General features: G+C 42.4%; 1 protein-coding gene across 2 annotated transcripts in view; it reads left to right on the forward strand.

Annotated features, from left to right (window-relative positions):
- Positions 1–14,281, forward strand: part of SHPRH (SNF2 histone linker PHD RING helicase) — a 171,384-nt gene that overhangs the window by 80,701 nt on the left and 76,402 nt on the right. For both annotated transcript variants that reach the window (XM_038762901.1, XM_038762893.1), the window contains exons 12-14: positions 4,577–4,740; positions 4,885–5,141; positions 10,288–10,409. In XM_038762901.1, coding sequence (XP_038618829.1) covers positions 4,577–4,740; positions 4,885–5,141; positions 10,288–10,409 — 543 coding nt within the window. The remainder of the gene's footprint in view (positions 1–4,576; positions 4,741–4,884; positions 5,142–10,287; positions 10,410–14,281) is intronic.

The following is a 14,281-nucleotide window of genomic DNA, read 5'->3' on the forward strand; positions in this document are numbered from 1 at the left end:
ACGATCCCTACCCAACAGCGGGCTCACAGTCTAGAAGGGGTCACAGTCTAGATGTCACTGGGCCAAAATAATCTAGCAAACAAACGCTGGAATACTTCCAGTAATTAAAATTCAGAACTGTCGTGAGCTCATTGTTCCTGGTTGTCTATTCTACAGAGCATGACTCTCCTGTCACGTACCTTTTTAGAAAGGAGACGTATCCTTGCTTTTTTATCCTTGATGTTTTCTGTTTACTTCACAGCCTCTGCAGTAACTGCAGTTCCATCAACATATAAAATAGGCACGTAGTTTGGGTTCTAACCATCGGGAACCCACTTTACATACACACAGTGCTGCGACTATTTATCTTACCACTGGTGTCATAAATAATTTCCAGGCAATTACAGGCCCAGAGAGCTGTCTCAGTTGTTGTTGCTGCAGTCTATTCTTGCTCTGCATTGTTACATAAAATGAATCAACTTCATCAATGTTTAGTGTAAAGGACCGATTATACGGCAGTTAATTGAATTTGGTAGGTTTTCAGCGTTTGACACATCACTGGTAGAGACACCTGCAAACGGGTTTGAGGGGATTTTAGAGAGTTCTTTGCGCCCTGTGATTGAACGCTAGCTATGCATGTTTAGAGGTGGAAGCTTGCCATACTTTTATTGTTCAGGATTTTGGTATGCTTCTCAGCCAGAAAGGAATTTTAAAGGAAGAAAGCTGAACAGCATGAGACATTTAAATGGGAATTTGGTTGTAGAATAAGTAAAATTTACCCACAGTAGTCTTTGTGTGAAAATCGGAACAAAGACCCCTTGGTTCTGGAACAATGAGGGAATTGGCTGCAGTTTAGGAGACATTTTTTCCTCCCGTTTTCCCAGAATTCTTGCTGCTCAGCATGCAAGTTTCCAGAATAAGTTTCTTTTTACAGTGTCTAATAATTAATATGACTAAACTTAAAATGCTTTTCTCCCCAAGTACCTTCTTAAAACAAATACTTCTTAAAACTCCCAAGTAAGATGACTTGTTTGTCAAAATCATTTGCTTAGCACAACGTAACTACCAGCCTACTTTCAGTTGAACAAATGCCTGTTCAAATCTCCCCACCTCAAGGTGTTGATAGTATTGATTGTGGTAGGTAAAGGTGGTTAGATGGTGTTTATTATCCTTATGTTGATGGTTGAGGCTGTTTGGCATAATTCTCTTCTCTTCTGGAGTGATTCCTTTTCTATGGCTTGGACATTGATTCTTCCTCACTAATTTTCTCCTGGGGACATTTTTTGGACTTTATAACTTCATTTATACGTTTGGGGTCATTTCAAGAGAATCTGGTGATGTTGCTGAATTTTCACCAGTGTTATGGCAGCACATTTCATCCAAGATACCAGTGTTATTTAGAGAAGTGAATAGAAAGCCCAGTGGCCTGAGAGTCAGAAGGATCTGGGTTCTAATCCCAGCTCTACCACGCATCTGCTGTGTGACCTTGGACAAGTCATTTCACTTCTCTGTGCCTGTTACCTCATCTGTAAAATGGGGATTGAGACTGTGAGCCTCATGTGGGACAGTGACTGTGTCCAATCCAATTAGCTTGTATCCACCTCAGCCTGGCACATAGTAAGCGCTTAACAAATACCGCAATTTATTATCATTATTATTATTTTAATTAGTAACATTAATAATAATATTTTCCTCCACTTTCCCAGTACCTGTCCCAGGAAGAGATTGGGGAAAACAAATTGACCGGCACCAATCAGGTGTGACAGTTGAAGAAGGAGGAAATCATGCAATGTGGAGAATCTATGTTGTTCTTCTCCACAGAGGTTTTCAGCCTGAGTGGAACTAGATTCAAAGTTGGTTCATCTGTTTCTAAGAACATCTTTTACCATTTCTTGATTTTCCAAGTCTTGACCATTTCTGTCTGATGAAGGACTCATGCTTTGAGATCCTCCCATTTGAGGAATTGAAGTGTTCTCTGTGGTATCTGCAGATTCCCTTGAATGCCACCCAGAAATACAATCGATCAACCAATGGCATTTGAGCACTTGTTATGTGCAGACTACTGTAATAATAATAATAATAATTTTGATATTTAAGCGCTTACTATGTGCCAAGCACTGTTCTAATCACTGGGGGAGATACAAGGTAATCAGGTTGTCCCACATGGGGCTCACAGTCTTAATCCCCATTTTCCAGATGAGGTAACTGAGGCACAGAGAAGTTAAGTGACTTGCCGAAGGTCACACAGCTGATAAGTGGTGGAGCTGAGATTAGGACCCATGACCTGACTCCTAAACCTGCACTCTTTCCTCTGAGCCACGCTGCTTACCAAGCACTTGGAAGAGTTCAGTGCAACAGAGTTGGCAGACCCATTCCCTGACTGTAAGAAGCTTACAGCTTATACCTGGAAACCTGGAAGAGTCTGAGTCGGTTTTGAAGCAGTTGGTATCATACTGCATTTTGTTGAGGGAGAAGAATGTCTTCTCAGAATAGCAGGGACCCTGGCTAGTTTACGATTGATTGATTGATTACTGGAGCCACTTGAGGAATCTGGACCAACCACCTGCCTAAGCAGTTGTCCTAGAAGTGACCTTGCCTTCAGTGGCGTGGAATAGGAATATCTAAAGGCTAATGTGCAACAGAATGGTTGATGGTTGGACACAGGATGCACATTTTAGTATAGGGTGGGACTTTAATATATCCGCTACAGAATCACCAATACGTCAGCCTTCGTTTTGTCAGCCTTCTCCCCCTTTTAGACTGTGAGCCCACTGTTGGGTAGGGACTGTCTCTATATGTTGCCAATTTGTACTTCCCAAGCGCTTAGTACAGTGCTCTGCACATAGTAAGTGCTCAGTAAATACGATTGATGATGATGATGAATACTGTGGGAAAATTCCAGGGAATGCAGATACTGTTGCTGCTTTCCATCCTGCTCTTCCAGTAACATTTTAAGCAAATGTAAATGCCTTTTGATCTGAGGTCAAGTTATCTTCAGACTCTTATCTGCCTGCCCATGTGCTGTCAAGGGAATTGGGAGGAGAATGGACACTTTCAGAGTTTAACCTAAACGGTGCAGAAGGAGTTGTGTTAGCATAGGTCTTTTTTTGTTTGTTTTTGTTATTTTCCCTTAGGCATCCATTCTTTTCCCTGAAATAGTCTTCTTTTCTGATTCAAGGAAACCTCTGTGGTTTTGTGTGTTTGTGAGTAAATTTTACTTTTTAGTCCCTCAGCGTGGCTTGAGCCAGTTTCTGAGTCCCTGGTACCCATACTTTCAGTACCAGAGAGGAACATGGATAGAAAAGTGAAAGCTGGGCAGGAGACGTAAATAGCTAAAATCACCCATCAGTTATGTATTGGGCATGTGGCTTAGTGGATAGAGCATGGGCCGGGAGTCAGAAGGTTATCAATCAATCAATCAATCGTATTTATTGAGCGCTTACTATGTGCAGAGCACCGTACTAAGCGCTTGGGAAGTACAAATTGGCAACACATAGAGACAGTCCCTACCCAACAGTGGGCTCACAGTCTAAAAGGGGGAGACAGAGAACAGAACCAAACATACCAACAAAATAAAATAAATAGGATAGAAATGTACAAGTAAAATAAATAAATAAATAAATAAATAGAGTAATAAATATGTACAACCATATATATATATATATATATATACAGGTGCTGTGGGGAAGGGAAGGAGGTAAGACGGGGGGATGGAGAGGGGGACGAGGGGGAGAGGAAAGAAGGGGCTCAGTCTGGGAAGGCCTGGGAAGGTTATAGGTTCTAATCCCAGCTAAACCACTTGTCTGCTGTGTGACCTTGAGCAAATCATTTCTCTGTGCCTCAGTTACCTCATCTGTAAAATGGGGATTGAAACTGTGAGCCCCAGTGAGACAGTGACCGTGTCCATCCTGATTTGCTTGTATCCTCCCCAACACTTAATACAGTGCCTCACACATTGTAAGCGCTTAACAAATACCATAAAAATAGGATGAAGGAAGGTGATATCTCCCCTCACCACCATCCCTGACACACACTCGGAATAAATACGAAGGTTAAGCTTAGATGTGAAAAATAATTTCTTGAGAAAACATTGGACTAGGCTACTGAGGAAGGATATGGAGGCTGTATTTCTGGGTAGCTGCCAAGAAAATAGACAATTATCTCTTCTGCTTTGTATATTCATCTGCCTGAAGGCAGAGGACTAGATCAGGTGATTGTCCAGATCTCTTCCAACTCCATTATTTGATGATCTCCATATTTTTGGTGTGGCATTCCTTAATAAATATGCCTTTGGCATCCCTCAGGAGAATTTTAGCTGCTGGATTTCTGTTGGTGTTGAAATAAGTTTTGTACCATAGGGCAATTGGGTGCATTTCAGATAAATCGTATAATAAATGTACAACATGTTCAGCTTGTGTTTTGACATTGTAACCTCCCTGAGGCAAAGGTCTGTCTAATCTATATTTTACCTCTGGAAAAGTGCTGTGTGCTGTAAATAATGATGAATAATTTACCCACTAAAATCCCTGCGAAAGCGGGTCTTTTAAATGGTGACAGAGAAATATATAAACAGCTCTTCCGCTGGGTTTTGTTTCAGATCTGTATGGGTTAGTGCTGTTTCTTGGCGTGGATCCTTACTGGGTCAAGCACTGGTGGGATCAACTTCTGTATCGACCTTATTGCCGAAGAAATCCTCAACCCCTCTACAGTCTTATTGCCAAGATAATGTGGAGATCTGCGAAGAAAGACGTGATTGACCAAGTGAGTAGTCCCCATCCCCCGTCACCCCCCGGCTTGGGGAGGAGGGAGGAGGAGAGTATTTCAGAAAAATAAATGAAGCCCAAGGGGGAGGGGGATTGTACAGGTGAAAAATCAGATTCCTCTGGTTTGTTCTCCTCTACCCAGATCCAGATTCCCCCACAGACCGAGGATGTACACTGGCTTCACTTTTCTCCCGTGGAGAGACATTTCTATCACCGTCAGCATGAGGTTTGCTGTCAGGATGCCCTGGTCAAGCTCCGGAAGATTTCTGATTGGGCTCTGAAGCTTAGCAGTCTGGACAGGAGGACGGTCACTTCCATTCTGTATCCACTGTTGAGGTTGAGGCAGGCCTGTTGCCATCCTCAGGCTGTTCGTGGAGAGTTCCTGCCCCTGCAGAAAAGGTTTCCTTTGCGTTTCTTTCTACGGCTACCTCTGTGGTTGCTAATGTAGGGAAGCAGCGTGGCCTCGTGGAAAGAGTAAGGGCCTGGGTTTCAGAGCACTTGGGTTCTTATGCTGGCTCCACCACTTGTCTGTGTGACTGTGGGCAAGTTAACTTTTCTTCTCTGGGCTTCAGTTCTCTCATCTGCTAAATGGGGATTCAGTACCTGTTCTCCCTCCAACATAGACCGCGAGGCCCATGTGGGACTTAAATAGCTTGTATTATGTACAAGGCTTGGCACATAATAAGCTCTTCATAAATACATTTATTATTACTATTATCATTACCGTAGCACAGAAAAAACAATTATCTTATTTTTTTAATGACCAATTTTCCAGACAGAAAACACCTTTGATACCATGCTAATCAGCTAGTTAGAAAAGCATTAAGAAGACAGTTTTGCACAACGGGGCTCTCCGGAGTGTGGTCAAAAGTAATCAGCTACCACAGGATGCTACCCAGCCGAAAATCTATTGACTGTTAAAGCTGTTAGCTCCTTTCCAAACCAAGGCCGCTTCACGGATAATGACTGTTCATGCCAGTCGATAATACGTATTAGCCGTCCACCTGTTTGCACAGTATTATGGTAGATACCAGGGGAATTCCAAGGCTCACTACTTGCTCTGAAGGAACATATGTTCTCCTGGGAAAAAGTTTTATTCTTCTACCTAAAATACATTAAAATCGTCATCAATCGTATTTATTGAGTGCTTACTATGTGCAGAGCACTGTACTAAGCGCTTGGGAAGTACAAATTGGCAACATATAGAGACAGTCCCTACCCAACAGTGGGCTCACAGTCTGAAAGTCCATTTTCCGTATGCAACACAACCTGAAAGACATAAAAGCTAATGAGAACCCAAACACACACATCCTGTGTGCTTTACCATCTTTTGAGGATTATTGGTACCCCAATAATGTGATGAAGCTTCCCGTCGTGAGTGATGGATGAGCTTCAGTGCAGTGATGATGACTTCAGGATCGAGAACCTGCACAAACTTGCGCGTTTTCACTCTTGCCCTGCCAGTCATGTTCCCTCTGGGGTAATGAATGCATCAAGCAAGTAGGGGTAGCAAGTTGTGAAATGTACATGAGGATTTTGTGTACAAAACCCATTTGGGTCTAGAGTGACCACAATACGGGGCAGCCCTGTGCCACGGCACCCTAGAGCAGTAGACTGTTGCCTGGGTAGCCACTGTGGTTTTTCCTGCCAGCATTAGCACCTAGTTTTCAGGATTCCTGCTGGGTCTGTCTGCCACGTGAGACATAAGGTGGTTTGGCAGTGGTGGGTTTCTTCCTGATGGCAGAGTTCCAGCCGGCCTTGCTTTACTTGGAACAGGTTTGCAGCTCACCTCAACCCCATCACAGTGCAGCACGGGTCGGCCGTTGTGGGGGGACCCGATGTATCTCTCCGTTTCCCAAAACTAAACTCAAACCAGCAGACTGCTGAGATTTTGCCACGCTAGGTCACCATAGTTAGAATGACTTTGCATTCATGTTCTATTTCGATCATTAACTTCTAATTAGATCCAGTTCCTCATTAGCACAGCATAAGTTAAATTCACTTTCAGGATAATGAAGAAGCCGGGAACAAAATCCTGGCCTTATATCAGTTCAACATAAAGTAACTAATTACTTTGGAAAAATTGTCAGTTCATTGTACGAGAGAGGCTTAGGCAGTAGTAGGAGGATTTACTGAGCACTCACAGTGATAGTAGTAGTAGTGGTATTTATTGACTTGATGCAGACCATGTTGCTAAGGGGATTACGAAACAAAGAAGTGTTAGAAGTGGCTAACACTCACATAAAAGCATTTACAAATAGAATAATCAGAGAAAGTAATTGAACGGAGACTTGAAAACCGTAAGTGGGTATTTTTTAAGTGCAAAGCTGCTGGAGACTCCTGGTGGGTTTGTATGCCTTGGGATGCTGGGAGCTAATTGGGGAAAGGTCACTGGAGACCAACAAGAAGACTAATGCTACGTAGCTGTGATATGAGTAGATCTTTGATCAGGATGGTAGCTGTGTGGGTGGAAAGGACTGGGTGAATCTGGGAGGATTTAGTAATAATAATAATAATAATGATGGTATTTGTTAAGTGCTTACTATGTGCCAAGCGCTGGGGGGGGGATACAAAGTAATCAAGGTTGTCCCACGGGGGGCTCACAGTCTTCATCCCCATTTTGCAGATGAGGGAGCAGAGGCCCAGAGAAGTGAAGTGACTTGCCCAAAGTCACACAGCTGACAAGTGGTGCAGCCAGGATTCGAACCCATGACCTCGGACTCCCAAGACAGGGCTCTTTCCACTGAGCCACGCTTAGTAGTTGGGATGTGAAAATTGAAGGCATTGAGGAGTCCAGGGTCGGACCAAGGTTGTGGGATTCTGGAAACAGGGAGACTCGTGGTGGTGGTATTGAAGGAGATGGGGAAATTTCCATCCCTACACCACCCGTAAAACCCTTTCTCTGATGTGGCTCCATCATTCCTTGCCGAAGAGGTAGTGGGATGAACTGTGGGTCACTCAAAAACCACATGGAACTTGCTTTTCCTTCTTTATAGAGCCATAACTGCAGGCCCCCAGGAAGGCCAAACTAGGATTTTATAACTGAACTCAACTCTCTGTCTGTACAAGGTGCTACCCCCCTATGTTGTTAATAATAATGATGATGATGATAATGATAATAATGATATCTGTTAGGTGCTTACCGTGTGCCAAGCACTATACTAAGCAGCAGGTTGGATACAGAATAATCAGGCTCCACATAGGGCTCACAGTCTAAGTAGGAAGTAGAATCCCCATTTTGCTGATGCGGAAACTGAAGCACAGAGAAGTTACACAGCAGGTAAATGTTGGCGCTGAGATTGGAACCCAGGTCCTTTGACACCCAGGCCTGAGCTCCTTCCACCAGGTCAAACTGCTTCTCATGTTATGCTTATCTCTTGCCTAGCAGTAATCTTCCCTTCTTCCTTTATCCTCACTCACTTCCCTGTACTGTTACCTATAGAAACCTTAGTTTTTCCTAGATTTCTACCCTGGCACTTCTTTTGAAGTGCGAGGTGCTGACAGAAGCAGAGTGAAAGGGTGGTGTTAATATCATCAGTCTCACTCTGTCATGTCTGCCAGGAATCTAAGGAAGTGTTAGATGCATCAGCAGCATCACGGAGCTGTCCTTTCCAGTGGGATTTTTGTCCTTCCTCTCTCCGTATCTCCCACTCTCTTTCCCCTCTTTCCTCCTCTCTTTCCACAGTCGTACACAGGACCATTCATCACGGAGCTGTCCTATCCAGTGGGATTTTTGTCCTTCCTCTCTCCATATCTCCCACTCTCTTTCCCCTATTTCCTCCTCTCTTTCCACAGTCGTACACAGGACAATTTTTTAAGAGAAGTTAACTAGGACAGCTCTTGATCAGAGAACCATCAAACAGCCCTAGTAGAACACAAATGTTGTGCTGTTAAATGTGCCAAATGGGACCTAAAACTGCATTGATTTAGCAGTAGTGTTTCTGGGGGTGGCAGTTAAGTGGAAGAGAAAGAACAAACTGACTACATTTCTGAAAAGCAAAAAAAAAAATCCTAAAAAGAAGGAGACTCCTTTCTGGCATTGTATTGATTTCTTTCCTATAATAATCCTCTCTGATGCCCCAGTAGGCCATTCCTGAAATAATAGGCAAAATGATTTGGCCCAAGGCTTCTATGTGCATATGAATAAACAAAGAAACCTTTGCCAAGGATTCCTTGATGAATAAGAGAATCAGGGCTGAAATAAGGAAACTGACAATGCAACGTGCTCTATGGTAGTATAGTGTTAAATCTTCTCATTCCCCAACAAAAGCAATTTTGTCATTTGCCAAAAAATAATGGCCCCTTTTTTCTATCTTGGGATGGAATCCTTTAGGAGTATGCTTGCGCCTACATTTCAGTTGTAATGCATCTGTTCTTAGTACTTAGTGAAATTAATTTACCAGTGGTAGGTGATTAAAAGTTAATTAGTATATGTTTGTATTGATCTTATAAAGGGGGTCTTTGGTACATTAAAAAGGAAGAAAACAATGTTTGCTTTGCACAATTTGTTGTAAGCCAGCATGTGAACCTCTAATGATGTTCCACAGAAATGAATGCCAGCTGTCCTTTATTTACATTTTTAATGGCATTTATTAAGTGCTTACTCTATGCAAAGCACTGTTATAAGCGCTGGATTTATATTATATAATATATATATGTATTATATTTAGATGCATAGATGTAGAGATGAGAGGCAGGCCTCTCATGGGTTCTGATGTTGGATCTGCCAGGTGCCTGCTTTTTGACCCTGGGCAGGTCACGTAACTTCCCTATGCCTCGGTTCTCTCATCTCCTAAATGAGGATTCAGCACCTGTCCTCCCTCCGACCTAAACTGTAGGATCTGATCATTTTGTGCCTACCCCAGCACATTGATAGCAAGTGTCGAACAAGTGCCACAATTATTATACGTCTATGTAGAGATAGGAGGCTGCATCATTTTAAAAACTGATTCTGTGATTCTAAGAGCGCTGTCTGCCTATTCTGTTGTATTATCCCCAGCGCTTTGTGCTCTGTACATGCCATTGTTTGATCCATGTGTGCAGGTGTGGCTGAAAAGGCTTATTTGTCTGATGCTATATTATGCAGTTTGCATGTAAAGCCAGTTCCTTGCTCTGCTAATTTGTTTGCTCCTTACGGGGTCTATGTCTGTTACACTTCAGGAAACTAAGTACTAAATAATGTGACTAAACTTCTTGAGGGCAAGAATAGCATCTATCTCTTTTGTACTCTCCCAAGCACTCAGTACAGTACTCTGCACATGGTAGGGGCTCAGTAAATGCTATCGATAGAAAGCTTTATTTCTGGATTTACATTATATCAGGATAGCAGGGGATAAGAAAGAGCTGTAATTCTCCTTGTTATGGAGGGCAGTGCCTTGAGGGATGACTTTGACAATGTGTGTACCAACATTTTCTTGATGAATGTTGAGAAGGACATAGCCCCTAAATTGGTAGAACCTCTCAGCCCTGTATAGCAACCCAGTAGCAAGTGACTAGAGCCTTTTTGTTTTTATTTCAAATTTGAGCAGTCTGCTGTTTATTTCAGCACCATGACCATGGAAGAGCTCCTGACATCACTACAGAAGAAATGTCGAACCGAGTGTGAAGAAGCACATAGGCAGCTGGTGTGTGCACTCAACGGTTTAGCTGGCATCCATATCATTAAAGGTAGAAGCAGATTGCCTTGTAACTTTTGTTGCATTTAAATGCTCTTGGTGGGAAATGTAGAAGACTTCAGCCTCTATTAATGTAATTTATTTGCCCTCCCTTGTGCCCTCCATTTTTAGCCCTCTCCAAATTAACAGATTTCCTTTTATATAAAACATTTGTTGTACTCAGCCTTGAACTGTTTGCCATGTGAACACAATTTAGCTAGAAAATAATTTCCATAGCAATCTTACCTTTGGGGAAAAGTTCCTTTGTTAAAAAACAAATCCACTGGAGTCATCCACAAAAATCCCAACCAAAACTGTGGTAGAGGTGCATATTTTGGGTTTTAGATATTATTTTTAAATCTAAACCGTTGATTTGGATTCTAAATGAAATGTGGATTGCTTCAGAAAACTGATCAAAAGAGGTGGAATGCAGTGTAACGTAGTTATATAGGAAGTGTTGGTTTTATAAGGCCACTTTCTTAGGATCAGAGTGGCCTAGTGGAATGACCACAATCTGGGTGTCAGGAGAACCCATTTCCAGACCCAGCTCTGTCATTTGCCTGCTGGGAGACTTGGGCAAGTCACTTCAGCTCTCTGGGCCTCAGTTTCCTTTATCTGTAAAATGGGGATTAGATATTTGCTCTCCCTCCCTCTTAGATTTGAAGCCCCATGTAAGACAGTGTCTCCCGTGTATCTACCAAAGCACTCAGCACTGTACTTGTTACATAGTAATTTTTTAATAAATAAGTTGAATAAATGGGTGAGGGTGAATTTTAATCTCCATAGGACCTAAGTGCTAACCCTAGCTCTGTCATTTGCCTGCTGGGTGACCTTGGGCAAGTCATTTAACCTTTCTGGTACTAAATTTCCTTCATCTGTACAATAGGGATTCAATACCTGCTCTCCTTCCTACTTAAACTGTGAGCCCTATGTGACACAGGGACTATTCAGGACCTGATTGTCTTGTAACTATCCCAGCCCTTAGTACAGTGCTTGGCACATGCTAAGCACTTAACAAATTCTCTATTATTATTATTTCTCTACAGCTCAGCCCTTTAAATGAAAGATCAACCTAGGTGATAATGTCATTTTTAAGGGAAATTGTGTGAATAAGTATGATTTATGAGCTCCCCCTCCCTCCCCAATCCCACCCTGAGGGACAGGGTCTGTGTATCATTCCCTCTTATGTATGCTTTCCCAATGCTTAATACAGTGATCTACACACAGTAAGCTCCTAATAAGAATTATTTCAACTATAAGAGAATAGTGTCAATAGTTTGGGTACTCTGATAATCTAGAGATTAGATAGACACTTTGTACTACTTGTAAGTAATTTGTTTCAGCAGAAAATTTTGAAGTAAAGTAATACCTGAGACATAAGTATGAATTGAAAATTTCCTAACACAGAACTGTGTTTCCCAAACACCTTAGAACCATGTTGTCCAAATGCTCTGGAGAGTAGATCAAAGCATATTAGTTGAGATTTAGATAAGACTAAGAATAGGAGATTATTGTACAGTGAAATAATAATAATAATGGTACTTGTTAAGTGCTTTCTGTGTACCAAGCACTGTTCTAAGCATTGGGGTAGACACAAGGTAATCAGGTTGTCCCATGTGGGGCTCACAGTCTTAATCCCCATTTTACAGATGAAGTAACTGAGGCACAGAGAAGTTAAGCGACTTGCCCAAAGTCACCCAGCTGACAAGAGGTGGAGCCGGGATTAGAACCCATGACCTCTGACTCCCAAACCCATGCTCTTTCCACTAAAACATGCTGCTTCCCATAAAAAATAAAAATAACATAAAAAATAGTGTTTTGGGTGCTCATTCTTGGTTAGTTTAAAACTAATAGAATAGTCACTACATAGAAACCAGTTCTCCTCTTAAATATAGCCGATGTAGAAAAAATTTAATATTTATTACTATCCAGAATATTCCAGAAATCAGTAAAATTTTGTATTTATAGTTTAGGTATATAATCTCCCTTTGTAGTTGAAAATGACAACAGTGATGGTGAAATTCACCCACGGGGATGACTGAAAAGACCAGGCCCACAGTCCTGCCTACTCCGTGTTCACACAAAAACTGACCTTTGTGTGCTGTCTTGTTAATTGTTTGCAGTCACATGCTGCTGTTTTCACTTTATGTAGTTCTTAGCCACAAATACTTGTAGAGGTTAGGATTAATAATAATTAATAATCCTGTCTAGTCACAAATGAGTAGTCAGGTCTTGTGGCTACCCATATGGGCAGCTCAGGCTACAGGTGTTGCATGATGTTGCCAGAATCCGAGAACACCTCTTCCTGCGTTGCCAGTATGTTGTTGCTCTCTTTTGATGGTACAGTCGTCACACTATTCACCAGTTTCTTTTCGGTAGATGTTGTTTCTCATTAGGACAACCAGTGAGTCAATTTTGGACCATCCTTATATTTTTAGTAACTGCCAGTCATTAGTTGTTCATGTATCTCTGATTTTGCCAATCTCAAAAAAGTGTAGAAATGACCAAGCACTGTGTCATGTTGGCAAGATCAGTGTGCTTCTTCTCTCCTGAATGATGAACAATGTTCTACTGCAACTCTTGAGAGTGAACTTGCTCTTTTTAACTTAGACTCTTCACTCAAGTTTCTCAAGAGAACCAAATGCCCCAGATTTGATTTGCCTGAAAATGCAGTTTTAAAAAATAGCAATACAGTTACTTCCATAAGAAAAAAAATATATAAAGTAAACATGCTTATTTTAAATTAACATGGAGAGGTTTTGTGTTTTTTTTTTACTTTACTAGGTCAGGATGTTTGGTGCCTTCACTTATCTATTGTGCAGTGAAGATTGGATGGATTTCAGGCCCTAGCTAGAGAAAATATGTAAAAATATAACATGTATGGAAATAAGCTAGAATATTAGTAGTATTATAGTAGTATATGTAGTAGTATATGTCCAAGGCTGAACTCCTTATCTTCCCTCCCAAACCCTGCCCTCTCCCTGACTTTCCCATCACTGTTGACGGCACTACCATCCTTCCCGTCTCACAAGCCTGCAATCTTGGTGTCATCCTTGACTCTGCTCTCTTGTTCACCCCTCACATCGAATCCGTCACCAAAAACTGCCAGTCTCACCTCCACAACATCGCCAAGATCCACCCTTTCTTCTCCATCCAAACCGCTACCCTGCTGGTTCAATCTCTCATCCTATCCCAACTGGATTACTGCATCAGCCTCCTCTCTGATCTCCCATCCTCCTGTCTCTCCCCACTTCAATCTATACTTCACGCTGCTGCCCGGATCATCTTTGTGCAGAAACGCTCTGGGCATGTTACTCCCCTCCTCAAAAATCTCCGGTGGCTACCAATCAACCTACACAGCAGGCAAAAACTCACTCTTGGCTTCAAGGCTGTCCATCACCTCGCCCCCTCCTACCTCACCTCCCTTCTCTCCTTCTACAGCCCAGCCAACACCCTCCACTCCTCTTCCGCTAACTTCCCCACTGTACCTCATTCTCGCCTGTCCCGCCGTCGACCCCCGGCCCACGTCCTCCCCCTGGCCTGAAATGCCCTCCCTCCGCACATCCGCCAAACTAGCTCTCTTCCTCCCTTCAAAGCCCTACTGAGAGCTCCCCTCCTCCAGGAGGCCTTGCCAGACTGAGCCCCCCTTTTTCCTCTCCTCCTCCCCATCCCCCCCGCCCTACCTCCTTCCCCTCCCCACAGCACCTGTATATATGTTTGTACAGATTTATTACTCTATTTATTTTACTTGTACATATTTACCATTCTATTTATTTTATTTTGTTAATATGTTTTGTTTTGTTGTCTGTCTCCCCCTTCTAGACTGTGAGCCCGCTGTTGGGTAGGGACCGTCTCTATATGTTGCCAACTTGTACTTCCCAAGCG

The sequence above is a fragment of the Tachyglossus aculeatus genome, chromosome 2 (genome assembly GCF_015852505.1).
Source record: "Tachyglossus aculeatus isolate mTacAcu1 chromosome 2, mTacAcu1.pri, whole genome shotgun sequence".
In the NCBI taxonomy this organism is placed as follows: Eukaryota; Metazoa; Chordata; class Mammalia; order Monotremata; family Tachyglossidae; genus Tachyglossus; species Tachyglossus aculeatus.